The sequence below is a fragment of the Trachurus japonicus genome, chromosome 8, assembly GCF_045865225.1.
Source record: "Trachurus japonicus isolate A0001 chromosome 8, Traja_1.0".
NCBI lineage: Eukaryota > Metazoa > Chordata > Actinopteri > Carangiformes > Carangidae > Trachurus > Trachurus japonicus.
The window spans coordinates 11,793,166-11,810,038 of NC_140914.1; the positions used below are offsets into that span (position 1 = coordinate 11,793,166).

At 40.9% G+C, this 16,873-nt stretch overlaps 1 protein-coding gene across 8 annotated transcripts in view; it reads left to right on the top strand.

Moving 5' to 3' along the window:
- axin1 (axin 1) overlaps positions 1–16,873 on the top strand; it is a 37,632-nt gene that overhangs the window by 6,031 nt on the left and 14,728 nt on the right. For 5 of the 8 annotated variants that reach the window (XM_085783836.1, XM_085783831.1, XM_085783837.1 and 2 more), the window contains 4 exons: positions 112–300; positions 6,559–7,536; positions 15,440–15,580; positions 16,698–16,794. In XM_085783836.1, the coding sequence (XP_085639962.1) occupies positions 6,638–7,536; positions 15,440–15,580; positions 16,698–16,794 (1,137 nt within the window). In that variant the 5' untranslated portion in view covers positions 112–300; positions 6,559–6,637. Of the gene's footprint in view, positions 1–111; positions 301–4,026; positions 4,209–4,294; positions 4,418–6,558; positions 7,537–15,439; positions 15,581–16,697; positions 16,795–16,873 lie in introns of those variants that run through there. The other 3 variants (XM_085783834.1, XM_085783838.1, XM_085783835.1) reach the window with 3 other exon arrangements.

Consider the following 16,873-nt stretch of genomic DNA (forward strand, 5'->3'; position numbering starts at 1 on the left):
AATATTAAAGTAAAACCTTTAATACAGAATATACCTACTTTATTTTTATGTTTATTAGCTTTTTCTCTGCTGTGTGTAAGGAAAGGTTAATAAATACGTATTCCCTTTCAGGAGCAAATGGATGGCAAAGACAAACAATTATGGCAATGTTTTGCTTTGGCCCGGCGTTTCCATGTCCTGGAGGAGACGGGGATGTTACCAGTACTACAGGCCAGTGTGTTTGATGACTGCGCAATGGGATCCATAGGTTTAAATGGACACAGTGCTGGAGGATGCGTGAGGAAGACAATCAGACTCAAGGTAAAACTGGTTCATTTGCATGTAAACCAGCACGTTCATCATCATCTTCATATAAAACATTTACAAAAGCACGAAAAGAGATGGAGCACATGTGCATACAGATGCTATTCTTTCACAAAGCCACTAAATTACGATTCTTCCCTTTGCATCACTTCACTTCATCATCTGCAACCATGCAATTTGTCTTTTGATGGTGACACTTAATGCACTTGATGTGCTGGAATCAGTGAAATTTGAATGCGACGTGGAAGCAAAACATGTTGATTGTTCTCTGCCGTGAAAATTGAATAGAGAAGCTTTGCACGGTTTTATCCAAGCTCAGCCGAAGCAGTGTGATGGCTGGTGTGTTTCATCAGAATAGTTGGATGGGAATAAATTGGAAGAGGTGATGTGTTTATCCTAAAACAGCAGACTGAGTTGATCTGCAAACTGTGAACTGTTTGGCATCAAGATGACAGAGAAGAGGCGTCTCATCCTTAGTTCTGGGTCTCCTTTTTCATAGTTAGAAACTTTTCTCAAAAGTTTTCATGGTTTTTTTGTGTGGTTGCATCTGGTGATTATTTTCAATACTCATTTTCTCAAATAATCAGTTTTTTGTCCATAAAATGTCAATAGATGGTAAAAAATTGTAATTTTGTGTGACCAACAGTTAAAAACCATGAACCAGTCACAATTATAAAGCTGGAACCAGAGATGTTTTTCATTCTTTTTAATAAAGAAATTACTGTCAAAAACAATTTAAATGGTTAATCGGTTATCAAAGTAGTTGCAAAATTAAATTTCTGTCAAATAACTAACCAACTGACACACTGACTGAGCTACTTGCATATTGTTTGAGTATAATGGGGCACAACAGGGGGTTGTAGAGAGATCAGTGCCATAACAGTGAGTCATGAATGATGCTGTGATATGTTTTGTAGGCTGACACGTCTTTGGTTTGAGTTTCTGAGACACTCTCAGGAGTTTCTGGTGGATGAAATCCAGAGAATTTGACATCTGTGTTGTGAGAACTCTGAGACGCAGTTGGAAATAACGATATTAAAGAATAATAGAAAGGCAGTAGCTGGGCAGAGAAAATGATTGATGCTCAAATAAAAGAAGAGTGTTTCAGCATCAAGATGCTTAAATTGTTGCTGCCCAAAATCAATTGTGCCCTCAGGAAGCTGAAGTGTGTTGGGTCTTTTCCATCTTTAATGATACTGGCATGAATATTGTAAGCTCTGTGTGTGCATTTCACACTTTAACAGGTTTCAAAATGTGAGCAGGCAATTCAGGCGATATGATGAGACAGAGTGTGAAATGTATATTCCTGTTCATTCTGGTGCTCTTAAATGGTTTGGTGTAATTACGTGATCAAATGTGTTTATGTTTTTATGATGTTCCACTGGCCTTTCATCTCAGACTCAGTACAGCCGCGTGACTGCTCAGTGATTGCCTGCCATGAAAGCACAGACACTGACAACAAGCACGTATGGCTACGTTTGGTCTTCCCCGTACTCTTTGTACTGTAAAGTCATAAAGTAATAACACAGTCAAACGTGTGTGATGGTGCCGGTGAAATGTTCAGGTGACCTGAAACATTGCGGCTTTAAATTCCCAGCTTAAAAGTGTTAATGTACTTTTGTGTAGCCATTTAGTGACTTATTCTCAGCCTGAACTGTCAAAATAAGATTTAGTTTTTTTTCTAACTTCACAAAGTGGCATGTTTATGGCTTTTTCTAACACTGTAGTGTTTACACAGTGGAGGCACGCCACTGCTTCGTTTAGCTTTCACCACAGATGAATTGGTATAAACACAACCAAAACATGAGCAAATATATTTCTCAAAGACTGTTTGAAAATTGGGAGCTAGGAAACACATCATTGAAATAGTTTTATGTTACAAATAGGTGCAAAAAATGTTTACATTGAAGGCATATATTTGAATCCACTGTTTGCTCAAGTGATTCATGTTGTGTGAATTCACTGTTAAGCTGGTGTGGCGCTGACTGGTTGTCCAGTACGTGCTGAAATATAACATCATAACTCATAAACTCGGGTATCGTGGAGTTTCCCGAAGTTTGTCGCAGGTATTTACTGCTTGTCGGCTGTTGCAATGAAACTTCCTGGTGGTAAAATTTGTGACAAAGGCCGCCTGAATGCACCGTCTAACAGGGCGAGTACAGCTTGTGCCATGGTACGCTGATTTAACTGATCAAAGCGCCCTCAGTAAAGTAATCAGTGAAGTCATCTAGTGTGGTCTGGAATGAGACATGCAGACTTTCTGCCTCCAAAGCACATTGTTGTCCAACCTGCTCTATAAACGCTTTTCATCTTCAAACGGTGGTGCACTTGTAACGACCAAATCATAGAAGTACTGAATGTGGGTAATGCTGGTGGATCAAGGGCTAACTTTAATAAAAGTAACAATAACACAATAAACAATATTCCATTACAAGTCAAATTACTGCAGTTAAAACCATACCTAAGTGAGTACATTTTGCTGTCAATATTTATGTTTTTTTCAAAGTAACATTGCAGGTAAAAGTTTTGTTTCATTACAACGTAGCAATAGTATCACCAATTCTCTGACAGGTGCGTGTAAAGCAGTAGATTCATTGACGTCATCAATGTGGTTAAGATGGAACTAATTCCAACATCCTGTACAGTATACTGTATATGAAAACAAATGAATAGGCCATATGCTTTGCATATATAAAGTTTAGTGGTAGGGGAAGTACCTTGCACTATAGTTGTCAAATTTACACAGTGGAGTAGTATAGAATAGGTCACATTTCATCACTGTTTACATTGGAAATGTTAATGTCAGCTGTGATCAAGGCTGTACTGTGACAGAGGATATTCTAATGTCTCTGTGACATTCAGTTGCCCCATTATGACGACTATTAACAATGTTAAAAAAAAAAGAACCTGGTTGAACATAAAATATATAATGTATATGTTATGAGCTTTTGGCAGATTATGATGATTCCCAAGAGGGATGAAGTCTAATAAAATATATTCATCAGTTGTATTATGGGAAATGTCATCTCTGGGACTTGATCCACTGTGTGGATTTTAATAAAACATGAGGGCACAGCTGCATCAGATTAATGGAGATACAATATTAAATGGCAGAACTACACATTTAATCTATCTTGATAGATACGGTAGATATAGCCTTTATTGTCATTACATAAGGTCCAACAAAATTGAGGGTGCTCCCACAGAGCCACCATGCACCACAGGATAAAAGACGACAATGTTAATGTAAAAACAGTGCAAGATAAAAAACAATAGATGATAATACATTTTAAATTGAGACATAAGAAATCAAAAACTGTACACCTGTATCAAAAACTGTACATTACAAATCAATAATCTAATTTCCATTAGCATGGTCATTTTTATCATCTATACACAGCATTTTTTTTATATAGAAATTCCAATAACATCAATCCATATTAATCGCTCATATATTGAGATGGAGGTGGGTGGATTTATTTTGTGACATGTATTATTAGGCTATTGTATGTTATCCATATTTTTGTGGGTTGTAAATGCACTAAAGCATGACAGAGACAGGCCAAATTAAGATATTCCTTTCAATACTTCAGAGACAGGGAGTAGTGAAGGAGGAGGAGGGGGAAAAAATGAGTGTACCACATGTACCAAAAACTAAACAGCGGTAGTTTGTGTAGTGAACGGGCGAGGCGCTGTCCCCGCCTCAACCAACCAACAGTGTAGCCCGAGCTCGGCACGGACAGCGAGAGTGAGAGACAGAGACAGCCATGGAGAGGAGGTGGAGAGCGGACTGTCCTCTTTGTTATTTTTAAAGTCCTGCACTTCGCCACAATGACACTGCCGGCGGTGACCCGCGTCCTTCCTACCGCCCGGTGCACCCGAAAGCAGCGACAAGATTTCCACCGGTTAAGTATATGTCACTTTTTTTTCCTCCTCCTCCTCCTCCTCTTCTCTTCTCTTCTTCTCCTCCTCCTCCTCCTCCTCCCGTCAGCTCAGGCTCTGCTCACAGATTGGGATTGCGGTAGTCGGGAGAGATATGTTGTTGCCATCGCTTTGCTTGGATCTGAGAGTCTGTTCGGGGGTTGATGCGGGATTCCCTGCGTGTCCGCTGACGGTAGGAGGAGGAAGCTTTGCGGTCGTCATGTTTATGCGTCTAGTTTAGCGGCTCTGAGCGGATACAGCGCGCACACACACACTGGGGAAAGGTGAATAGTGTGACAAAGTTGTGCACTTGTCGGTCGGCTACAGAGAGGCCTGGCTCTCCCACTCTCTCTCTCCCTATGTGTGTATGTGAATGTGTGTGTACGGAGTTTGTTTCTGGCTCCCCTCCCCCACTCGCCGCTGCTTGTTTCTCATTCTGGAGAGGCCAAGACATGAATGTGATGAGAGGCTCTCTTCAAAAGGAGCAAACTGGTTCTAATATTTCAGATAAAAAAAAAAAAGAATACAAAAAGAAACTGGCATAAAAAAAATGAACCTGAACTCGGCTGCGACCGGCGAAAATCACGCCGCACACATAACAAACACACACAGACACACACCTGTGACCGCAGAACGGCTCATCTAAATATTAATGCGCTAACCGAACATCTCTCGTGCCGATGCATCAGCATCATCATTACAGGTAGCGAGGGGCTCGGTTGACCACATGATTAACGCCTCCGTATTTATCATGTTTGTGTTAACATTTGCATTATTGTTATTATCATTTCCAGGCCTTCTGCACGGTGCACGTGCTGCTCACACTTATGGATTGTGCAGATAATAACACTGTTGGCATTATTTAGACTGTGGTGTCTTTGTGCAATCAGTAAAAATGATTAGTATGTGTATTGGACAAGACAAGAGAGTGGGTGTGCCCTAAAGGGAATGATGTGATGGCAACCATTAAAATATATATTTCTTGTGAAATCACAGTAAAAAAAGCTGGTCCTTTTTGAAATTATTAACCTACTTTTTTTTTTTTTCTTTCAAAGATTTATTTCTAATCCCTAAACCATTAGAGTCAACTGTGCACAGAGCTGTGAGTTGAGATGTAATTTAGATTGAAGTCAGGGCAATTTGTTTAAAATTTCATTTAATTTGCCATTTACAGCGTCTGTTTTGATTGGTCAGAACCTTTACTGCTCGCCATTTGGCACTGAAATGATCACAAATCTTGACTAAAAACAGTCATACAACATCCAGTCAAACAAATGCAGTCCATTGAGGTGGACCACTGTGATTTTTGCTCAGCGGGACAGCACAGGAACAATACATGGACATGTCCTTGAACAAGACACTCACTCCCTAAAACCATTGCATATGCTATTCTGTTGCTGACCTTTCACTGTGGTAGCAGAGGAAGGAAATAAGGAGAGGATATGAGGGAAGGATCAATAAAGTATCATTTACAGTGCCACTCATATAAGTTAATAGTAGAGACATGGAGTCAGCTTTCTTGATGAGTTTATAAACCCAAGGGAATTTATCACTGTGATAAAGCACTAATGCTAATCTGGATGTAACTGGAGTAGCCGTGTAGAGGTAATGATATGCTTGTGCATATAAACCAGCAGGATATTACTGGATACTCCATTAACACTGCACCACATTCACGCTGCCGTCTTGTAGAAAGCTGCCTCTAGACTCAATCAAACCACATTAAAAGGCCTAATGATGTCGGTTTTTAAATTTTATGCACAGGTTTTCTGATGCTGTGCAGAATCTGTGGCCACCAGTGCACGGATGTTTCCCCACTTCATTCTTGCCGCTGCTTCCTGAGTGATTGTGTTGTGTTATTATGGAAACGTAATAACACAGATGACATTATCGGCCCCTCTGTACGGGGCAGAACCGGAAGATTTTAAAGTCTTACAGTATAGCTTGTCTCGTGTTTTTTTTTTCCAATCCCCTGGATTTCTGTAGAATTTGCATTAATTTTAATGTTCAGCTGGAAATTGGCCACATGATGAGTTTTTCATGAAAACCAGATAAAAATGCAAAATGTGCAGAATTCTAAAATTCCCCCACAAGGTACCAGTCCTCTGCTAAACCGAGCTTATGGCACATAATCGATCAACTTTTTGCCAGCGCTAGATGTTCATTTGGATTTGCATGCACTTGGTGTCAGTAAACTGCTGCATAGACCTTTTTGCCATTCGTTTCAGAGAATAAGTACTTTACAATAATACTTCCCTGTCAAGACTGTGGATAGGCTGCTTTCCAGTGATGTGATGAAGCTGTGTCTCATTATGTGTTTTTCCCTTCTTGCAGGAGTTTTTTTGCAGTGGCATAAGTAGAGGAGTGGATCTAAGAGTTGTGCAGTGTGGGCTCTACGGGGACGTGGTGGTTTATGGATGCTGGGACTATGAGCATAAGCGACAACAGGGGCTACCTAGCAGACCTGGGAGGCAGCTTCACTGAGGATGCTCCCAGACCTCCAGTCCCAGGAGAAGAGGGCGAGCTGGTGTGCAGCGATGGACGCCAATGCACCAACCTCGGTTTCTCCTCCAAGAGCGAGAGCATCAAATGCGAGGCGTCGGTGGCCACGCCCAGGCGACCCGACCTGGACCTGGGCTACGAGCCGGAGGGCAGCGCCTCTCCGACGCCGCCCTACCTAAAGTGGGCGGAGTCTCTCCACTCCCTCCTGGATGACCAGGACGGCATCCATCTGTTCAGGACGTTCCTCAAGCAGGAGGAGTGCGCCGACATGTTGGACTTCTGGTTTGCGTGCAGCGGTTTCCGCAAGCTGGAGGCCAACGAGGGGAACGAGGAGAAGAAGGTTAAACTCGCGAAAGCTATCTATAAGAAATACATCCTGGACAACAATGGGATTGTTTCCAGACAGATCAAACCTGCTACCAAGTCCTTCATCAAAGACTGTGTGATGAAGCTTCACATTGATCCTGCAATGTTTGACCAGGCTCAGACTGAGATACAGACGATGATGGAGGAAAACACCTACCCTTTATTCCTAAAGTCTGACATTTATTTGGAATATACGCGGACAGGAGGAGAGAGCCCTAAGCCGTACAGCGACCAGAGCTCTGTCTCCGGGAACGGAAAGGGACTGTCGGGTTACTTACCGACTTTAAACGAAGACGAGGAGTGGAGATGCGACCGCGAGTCGGAGGAGCAGCCGGAGTGCGACCCCACGCCGAGCAACCGGCTTACCCAGAAGCTGCTAATGGAGACGGCACCACAGCGTGTCGCCAGCAGCAGTGCGAGATTCCAGGAGAGTCACGAGTACAGGTAAATCCTCCCCAGTAATCTAGAAAGCTTCACTTCAGCTCCAAACTACGCAGCTTTTCACGGCAAACTGCTGAACTAGAAATAAACCTGAAACCCCACACCACCACGAGCACTGCCTCAAGTTTGAAAAGAAAACAGAGTGTAGCACAAGAGACAGCTGAGATAAGAGGGAGAGAGGGTGCGTGAGGTGAATCCAAGTTAACTTGCTGTTAGAAGGCTGGAGAAGTGTTCTTTGTTTTTCTTGTTTGGGAAATAATGTTTTCTTCCCGCTGGATGGGGGTTTGTACTGAAAGAACTCAACTCTAGTTTGTTTAAAGTGGAGCTTTTTAAAATCACTATAATCTTTGCCGTCCTCTTCCTCTTGTATATGAGGTCTGCATTTATGGAGAAAATCTTTCTCTGTAATGAACTGACCAGCTCCCTTTTTTTTTTTTGCTAACTAGCCACAAATTTAACAACTATTTCTCTGATTCTGGATTTCTAAGCCGCATCATATAAATGGTATCTATTTGTGAGCTTCCTGATGCACTATTTAAAATAAAAGACAACGCTCCTTAAACTTAGAAATGTCTTTTATGCTCCTTTGCATTAGAACCAATGTTTTCAGCCGACAAATTCTGGTACTTTAGAAAGTTTTTAGATGTTTGTGCTGCAGTGCAGTGGTGGACCGTGTCGGCCCGGCCGGCGATGTTTGTGTAACAGCGCCGCCGCTCAATCAATGGCATCTCTGGCTTTGAAATGGTTTTCATTTCCAGCGTGTTCTGTCAAAAGTAGAGTAAATCAGATGCTGTTATAATCTCTGCAGTGCCAAATCTGCTGGTGCCTGCTGATTGATGCTGAGAAACATTAAGTGTTTTGTCATTTTAATGTGCCTGTAAAAGGCTTAATTAGAGGGCTGTATCCAGATTTAACTCCAGCAATCAGTTGTTTTTTTTGTCTGATCTAGAGCCAGTTCTCCTTGACAGAACATTGAGGTTGACTTTTTTTATCGCAGCTCCTCAGTTGAATGACCAGCGTCTCTCCTGCTTCTTCACCGTTCCTCCTCCTGAGATCACTGAGTCATTGGTGTTTGTAGTTCTTTGTTATCCCGGCCTTTTAAGTTCTTTGGCAGGTGTTCATAAGTTTGGGTGGATTTTAGTCACAGGGATAATGTCAAATAACTCTGCAGGTGTGTAAGTATGATCCATTTTAAAGATGGGTGTGGTCTGACATTTATGAGTATGTATGTTATAACGTATTATTATCATCTGTTAATGTCAGTCATGTTTATCATGTCAGAATGTCACTGTGCTAACAGATGTCACGGCTGATGCTTTGCATATTTGCTACCTTTTGTCGTCTTTGAAGTGACAGATAGATTGAAGGGATAAGGTTGGTGTAAACATGCCCTTCTTCCTCCTTCCAAGGCTGGATTTGAAAATGATTTAGTGTGAAGCAGTCTTTATTACCGTATATAGTGTTTACATTCATACAGTGGGACATTCTACAATGTAAACAGTAGGCGACACCTGCATCCTGTATTTACTCTGTTCAGTAGATTCATCAGTGCAGCTGTGCGTTATCTCAAACAAAAAGTCTTGGCCATGTCGACCTCCTCAAGATAGAAGATCATTTCTGGTGTCGTTAGCTTGTCCAACCAGTCGAACAAACCTGCTTTTAATTTGTCCTTTTCTTTTCAAAGCGTAATTTTGTCTCAGACTGTGAGTAAAGGGATCTCTGATAGTGCTGCCAAGTGTGTGACTGGAAACGTTGATAGAAAAACTGATCTACATGGGTTAATATCATTTTATGTCCTGATTTTGTATTTTCACAAACGATAATCCTGCAATCTGGCTGTGTTTGAATGATCACAAGGAGCAGCTTCATAAAAATACACACAGACAACAGAAACGTGGTGAGATACAAAGTGGGGAAGAAAGTCTCAACACCGTTTTTGTCATGGATGATGTTTGAACACAGTTGTATATAGTTAAATTGACAGTTGAATTACCTTGAAGGAGCCATTTGTCTGTTTTGCTATGGCTACTTAGCAAGTGTTAGATTAAATGCCTGTTAATATAACATTAACAGCCACAGTTGAGAAATGCTGCCAGTCCAGCATCAAACTTTTATTCTTTCATTCACCCGGTAGAAAGCAACAGTAATGTTAAAGGGATAGTTCAACATTTTGGCAAATTCCCCTATTGCCATAATCCCCATAGTCATAGGATAGGTTGATTTAATGTTGTTGTTTAATGTTGAGTGAACGAAAAATGTTAATTTAAGAAGGGTAGGCAAAATAAGCTGATGCTTCAGCCTACACCTTTTCGGTCAAAGTAAATTGATTTGCTTGTTGTGTTTTTTGTTCTGATTTATTTTGTTTTGTATTTATACCTTTATATTTGTCTACTGTATTTGTTTTTATGAGACCGAAATAAACATACTAAACTAAACTAAACTAATTATCGGTGCATGTTGTTTTGAGAGACGCGAGCTGCTCAGCGAACACAATGGAGGTGAATGGTACAGGTCCCCTGTCCCTCATCAAATACACAATCCAACAACTCCAAAACGCTCTTGTGGAGAGTGTTATTATGAAATAATCATATCATTATCATATTATTATAATCATATAATTATGTAACATTACAGCACACAAAGCAAATACTCTGAACTACTTGAGCTTTTGAAATCACTCCGCCCAACAGCCGTGTCTGAAATGTAGTTCAGTCTATGCATTTGCCTCGAAAACAACTCTGTCTCATAATGTTACATGACATATTTAATACCGAATGTGGAAGTCACAACTTCTCCACACCAGTGTTTTGGAGTTGTTGGATTGTGTATTTGATGAGTTTGATGAGAGACAGGGGATCAGTGCGGTTACCTCCGTTGTGTTCACTAAGCAGCTCACATCTCTGCCCCGCTGATCTCAAAACAACATGCACCGATAATTAAATGTAATGAACCTAACTGCTATGCTACTATAGGGATTATGGCAATAGGCAAATTTGCCAAAATGTTGCCAAAATCCTTTTAAGCACTGTCTCTAACACACCTTCCACTGAGAGCTACCATGCTAGTCACGACCACCTGCTCTGGGCTCTAAGCCATGTTCAGTAACAAAGAAAACACACAATAAGTTGGTAACAACAAGTGAAAAGCAAGTTGGAAAAACAACCAATTTGTTGGATATCGTCGTCGTTATCCAGTTCCAGCCGATGCCAACATGCTTGTTGCATGTGACAGCAACGTACAGTAACATAACAGTCATACAGGTGGAACAGTTCAACAGCTTTATTTACAGTTGATGCACAGAGCAGCCGTCTTGCATGAGCCTCAGGGTTACTGAAGTTGTCTTGAACCTCAGGGGATGTTTCTCTCTGACACTGGCCAACTGGAAGTCCAAACTCAGGAAATCCGACCTCTGAGTTACAATGGAACGCACCATTGTTACACCTGTGTGAATAAGGCAGCTTGTTCATGTCAAATTAATCTTTCTGAGCTGGTGTGAGTAGATAAGGTATCTCCTGAATGAGAGTGTTTTGGGGCATTTGAAGGGCATTTCTTGCTGTGACTCAAGTGACCGAAGTACAGACATTGACTTTCTGGGGCTCTGACATTATGCAGACTGTGATCCTACAGTATATTACAATTGCAATGATGTTAAATGAAAAGTGACAGTAGGAATGAAAGACCAAATTAAATCAAAAGTAACTGCTCACTGCCACCATTTAAGTTATATCACTGCTGATTTAGACTTATAGAGCTTGTTATATATAATGAGGTTACATCTCCAATTGAGGATAATTGTTGCCTGCTGGGGAAAAAAAATCCCAATAACAACACATTAGTTCATCTTTTAGTGGTCAATTTTGTAAATGTAATAAACCCAATGACGGAAATTCATGATGCACTGATACGATTACAGATATTTTTTAGTTTACAGCCATTTTGAGCCACAACAGAAATACTGTAGACATAATATTTGACCTCTACTGCTGCAGCATCAGAGGACGGACAGGGACTCCCACAGGCCGACAAGACAGACAGCACCCTCCGGTGCCGTCCAGACAGCGGAGACAGAAAGGTCGTGATTACAGTTCGATCAGTGAATGTATCGTGTCAATAGACAGAGCAGATACAGAAGTCTGATGCTTCTTCTGCCGCATCTTTCTATGATTTAGTCCTGTTGTGTCTCACCACATTCTTCAGTGTTTGCATGCAGCTTTTCTGATAGATATTCACAGAACACATCAGGAGGCAAATCCTTGTTCAGTGTGAGAACTATTCGTTGAAAGAAGAAAAAGAAGAAAAAACTAACCAAAGGCAGTTTTGTTGGAGTTCGATGTTTGTTCGAAATCTCCATGAAAATATAAAGGGGAAAAGAGAAAGTTGAGACAACAAAAACACCACAGGCTTTTCAGCCATTTCAGTTGATTTTCTCATCATTATTTCAGCAATGAAGCATTTTTGCTGGGATTACAGAAAGAAATGCTTCATTTTTAAACAGCTTCCCAGCCTCAGCCGTTAGGGTTTTTTGCAAAACTAAATTTTACATCACTTGTCTGATCCCTACAGAGACGGGCAACAAAGACATTAAACAGTCTTTCAGATCGGCTTTAAACCAACCAAATGACTTGAAACAGAATGACCCGTACATTCATTAATGTTTAGGAAGATGCTTTTTCAAGTGTGAACATCGTCTGTTTTGTTCTCATTCAAGTGAGATGTATACTTCAAAGGCCAGACTTCATCGTCCGTGTAATATTAATAAAAGTTGTTGTTGCCCACCAGTGATCTGCGGGGGGGCCTTAAACAGTCTGCAAGCCAGACTAAAGTTGTGAGAATCATGAAAAAAATAGTAAATATGCACAGTTACTGCTCGGTTGATACTATGATATGTCACGTCTAAAAGAAAAGTTCTATATTCATTTTCTGGAGTAGAAGAAGTTAGAACCATGACCACTGATAAAGCTGAGTTTGGAGTCAGACCTTTTGTTTCAGGAAAGGAAATAATACATGTAGCTGACATGAAGGACTGTGCTCCCATAGTGAAATGTATTAATTTGTTCTGGGAAAATCCTGATACCGATGTTTAAAATAACAATTTGGCCAATGCTGGTACCGATGTTTATTCTCTTTTGTTTATTCCTCTTTTGTGTAAAGGAAGCCAGAAACTTTCATTACTTGCAAAAAACAACATTTCTGCTCACTCCAAGGTATAATATGTAGGAATTTCATTTGTATGTGGGTGTGATTCGACTTCAGTGAAATACGTATTTATGAAAGCAATATTCGATTTTTGCTAATAAAAAGCCAAATAAGTTACATACTGAGGCTTTAACTTTAAGAAATTCAATGTAAATCCCCCTCTGGCGTCTCGGCAAATCCCCAAAAAACAAGAAACAAAAACAGGCTTCTCTTGTGAGTCAGCACAATACGCCACCTAACAGCTAATCATTGGTCAAATTCAACGAGGCGAATATCGACCAATACTGATGTTCAGCCGATTTATCGGTGCATTCCTAATTACAAGTATTCAAGAATTTTTCAAGACGATTCCTGCCACATGAACGATGAAACAGTTTTTGGTTACTGTAATCACTGGTCCTGTCCATACTGGTCATTAAGAGATATCCCAGCATGCTTCCATTGCAAGTGATTATGGGAGATAAAAACAAAACAACAGTAACCATTGGAATATGGGGCATCAGATCAGCAGGGGTTTCTTCCAAATGCACTGTCTCTTTAGTAGAGGGTGACTTTTTTTCCCTGCAGTGTTGATTTGCTGAGCAGCAGCTGAGTTACTGTCACACAAAGAAGAGACTTTGTACCGCAAACAGAGATGCCTTTAACACAACAGCTTCCTCATGAATTCACTTCTACACAGCTTGTGTGATACCTCTCTCACAATCTGGTATTGTGGCCTCATGAACCTCTGTGTTGCTCATGGTCAGGAGGATTCAGAGACAAAGACACACTTTGCCTGTGAAAGAAAAGTGAATACAAATCGATATGAAGAGTTGCAAATCTAATTCCCAGTGGCATTTTCTTAAATGGAAAAAGCACTGAATGGAAAGTGTTTATGGAGTAAAAACAGATGCACTTGTGCTGTCTTAACTGGATTTTTTTTTAAAGCTTTGTTACATTAATAATATATTTCAATTCTTGATAACATGCAATGAAGAGATAAGTGTGACAGAAACATGATGTTGAACCAGATGAGGAAAACAATCCTGAACCGAGCGAGGGTGGAGCGATTTTAACACGAGCGCTGAAACTGCACTTGCACTGCTGATAGCACTCATTTGTGGTTATGAGAAGTTATTGTTCTCATTAATTGTCTGGGAACAGTGAGCAGTGTTGCAGGAAGAGCTTTGCTCCGGGAATCATCTCATGTGTCATGTGCATCACATAACAAGATTGCCTCATGGCGTCTTCTCATTCTTCCCCCTCCTTTGTCATTTCCGCTGCCGCAGACAATCGCGACTTTAAAATCGTTTTCACGCAGAGTGCACTTTTTCTTTCTTTCTTTCCTTTTTCTTTCTTTCTTTCTTTCTTTCTTTTTTTATTCGTCTCAACTCTTCTCCAACCATCCACAGAAATTATTCATTGTTGTTGCGTGTAGATGCTAATGAAAATCAGTTGGTCACAAAGGTTTCATTTTGAACTCGGCGTGCTTCTGCATTCAAAACAGGGGGGAAACGCTCGGGATAAATGCTTCAGGGAATTCCAATTTGAATTAAGAAAAAAAAAAAGAAAAAGAAAAAGATGATGCCTAACATCTATAATTCATGTGTGCAAAGCCCTGTAAGAAACGTGTTCAGCAAAGTCAACGACTGAGAATGTAAATGGTGTCAAATGAAGTTTCCCCATCACTCGGTGGATGCTCTCTGGAGGATGTGCATCGTGATGAGGCTGCCGGTCAAACTTCACTTCTCAATACTCTGGTGTGAGTCGCCGAGATTGACCAGCTGCAGGAAATAGACTATTGGGAGTGGGGAGGGGTGTGTGTGTGTGTGTGTGTGTGGAAAGATGTGGGCACATTACATCCACATCCATTGCATGTTCATCAGAAATCCTATTTTACCGCAAAACAGCCGAGTTCTCACCGTCGCCCTAGGATATTGGTGGTTTCCTTGGTATCCCCTTAGCTGCAGCATATATGTCACATACATAGTGCTGTATCTGTCATGGCTTTTATAAAGCAGATCAACAGAAAATGAATGTGGCTCCAGGTCTTTAATGCTTTTCTTCGTCATGAATGAGAGTGAATTAAGTGTTAAGTTTCGGGTGGAAGGAAACATGGCATCAGAGGAGAGCACCTTGGGATGTGGTGACTTGTAAAGGACATTTATCGCATTTTTGATGTTTTGATGCACAGTAGCTTCTTTTTTAAGTATTTTTTATAATTGTGTATTTTATTCTTTGTATAATTTCTTGCAAAGCAATGTATATATTTATTTAGTATTCAATGTCCTGCTTTTTCTGCTTTTAAGGCTGCTAATTTCCTCTCGGGGATAAATAAAGTATAATCTATCTTAAACAAAAGGTGATTGAGAAAAATAACCACATCATTTGATCGTGAAAATAAACCGTCAGTTGCAGTTGAACTTGCATCAGCTCCCTCGTAGTTCTCCGACCAAAGCAAAAAAAAAAAAACAACAGAGGTGGAAAATACACTTGGCTGTTAAATCATGAAACAAAGTGAATAATCTTTTGCTATAGCGCTGAATATATCAACATTTTGGCTCCTGCACAGACTTTCTGTTGCAACATCCAACTGTTCGTGGTCTAACAGGACTCAATGTTCTGAATTTAAGATGATACTTTTATATCTATTTACATATATGTGTTCTTATGAGCCACGGCTTGTTACGTGGGTTTTCAGCATCTTCTGTTTGTCTTTCTTCTCTTCCAGGCACGCACCATCTCGGGAGCCCATCAACCCGTACTATGTCAACACCGGTTACGCCATGGCTCCCGCAACCAGCGCCAACGACAGTGAGCAGCAGAGTATGTCCAGTGACGCCGACACGATTTCCCTCACCGACAGCAGTGTGTACGTATCATATCATATCGTCTCATCTCACACACAACCACAAATAAATACAACTGGCTTTTAGTGCATAAAGTTGAAACGCTGGGTCATAAAGGCTGCAGCAGCGCCGCTTAATCATGAAAATGAAAGAACGGACCAAAGTCTGGACCGAGTATCCCCACTTGTTCTTTAAAGGGAAGGCCTGTTGTGTAGGTTTGCATCGCTGGAGGACAGAAATAAAGATTTAATTGGCTTCAAAACTGCACTTCTTGCCCATTTACCCTGCGCTCAAACTTTACAACAAGAGCAGCAACTGAAATCTCTTCTGCTCATTAGCCACACCAGTAAGAGCTGTTTGAATTGATCTCTAATGCTAATTAGGAATCCTAAAAACACTCTGGTAGCAGACATTAAGCCTTTTCTGATAGAATGCATTTAAATGGAAATCCTAACCTACTGACCTCTTTTGAAAACATGAGACGAGAGCAGATTTGAGATGTTTCCAAAGTGATTCTTTATAGTTACACTTCTTAATTTGCGGCGAACAAAGCGAACGATTTCTCTCTTTCACAGACAACTTTGTTAGTCCACGAGCAGAGAGAGCCAAAGGCAACGTCTTCTAACCATATGGGATCACTTGAAGCAGGATTTGTTTTTCAGTTGCCAGACATGAAACCAGGCATGTGCTGGTGGAAGAAGATTTGTAAAAAAAAAAAAAAAAGTGTTTTAAAGGTGCAGAGATGGCACTGGTGAATTAAGCCAAAGGAACTTCAAAGCTCGCAACAACTGGACGAAAAATGTGTTTGAAGCTGAATGGATTAGAGGCTGTTATCAGCTAATTGGTCCAGAGCTTCCAGCACAGGAGAGTGTAAAACCCAGCATGGCCAATACCACATGGAATTACAGACTTGTGGACGAGGTAGCGTGTAGCTGTAATCTGCCAGACCACTTGTGGTGTAGGAGGGACGCTGTAAGCCCGTGAGAATACCTGTCCTGCACTGATTAATCAAGACTTACTATGTGTTCGTTTTTTTTTTTTTTTAGGCAGAAATGCAGCGAAAGGCGTCGAGCTTCAAAGCCGCCTGTGTTGTTTATTCATGAGGATGTTTTATGAAAATGTCTTTGTTGTTCATTCTAGAGATGGGGTCCCACCCCACAGATACCGCAGGCAGCATCGCCGGGAGATGCACGAAAGTGCCAAAGCAAATGGGCGAGTGCCACTACCTCATATACCAGTGAGTTATTCATGGGTTATTTCCCTCTTCCTCTCACTTTCTGCCTCCACACCTCTCTCCCCCACTCTTTAACTGTCTG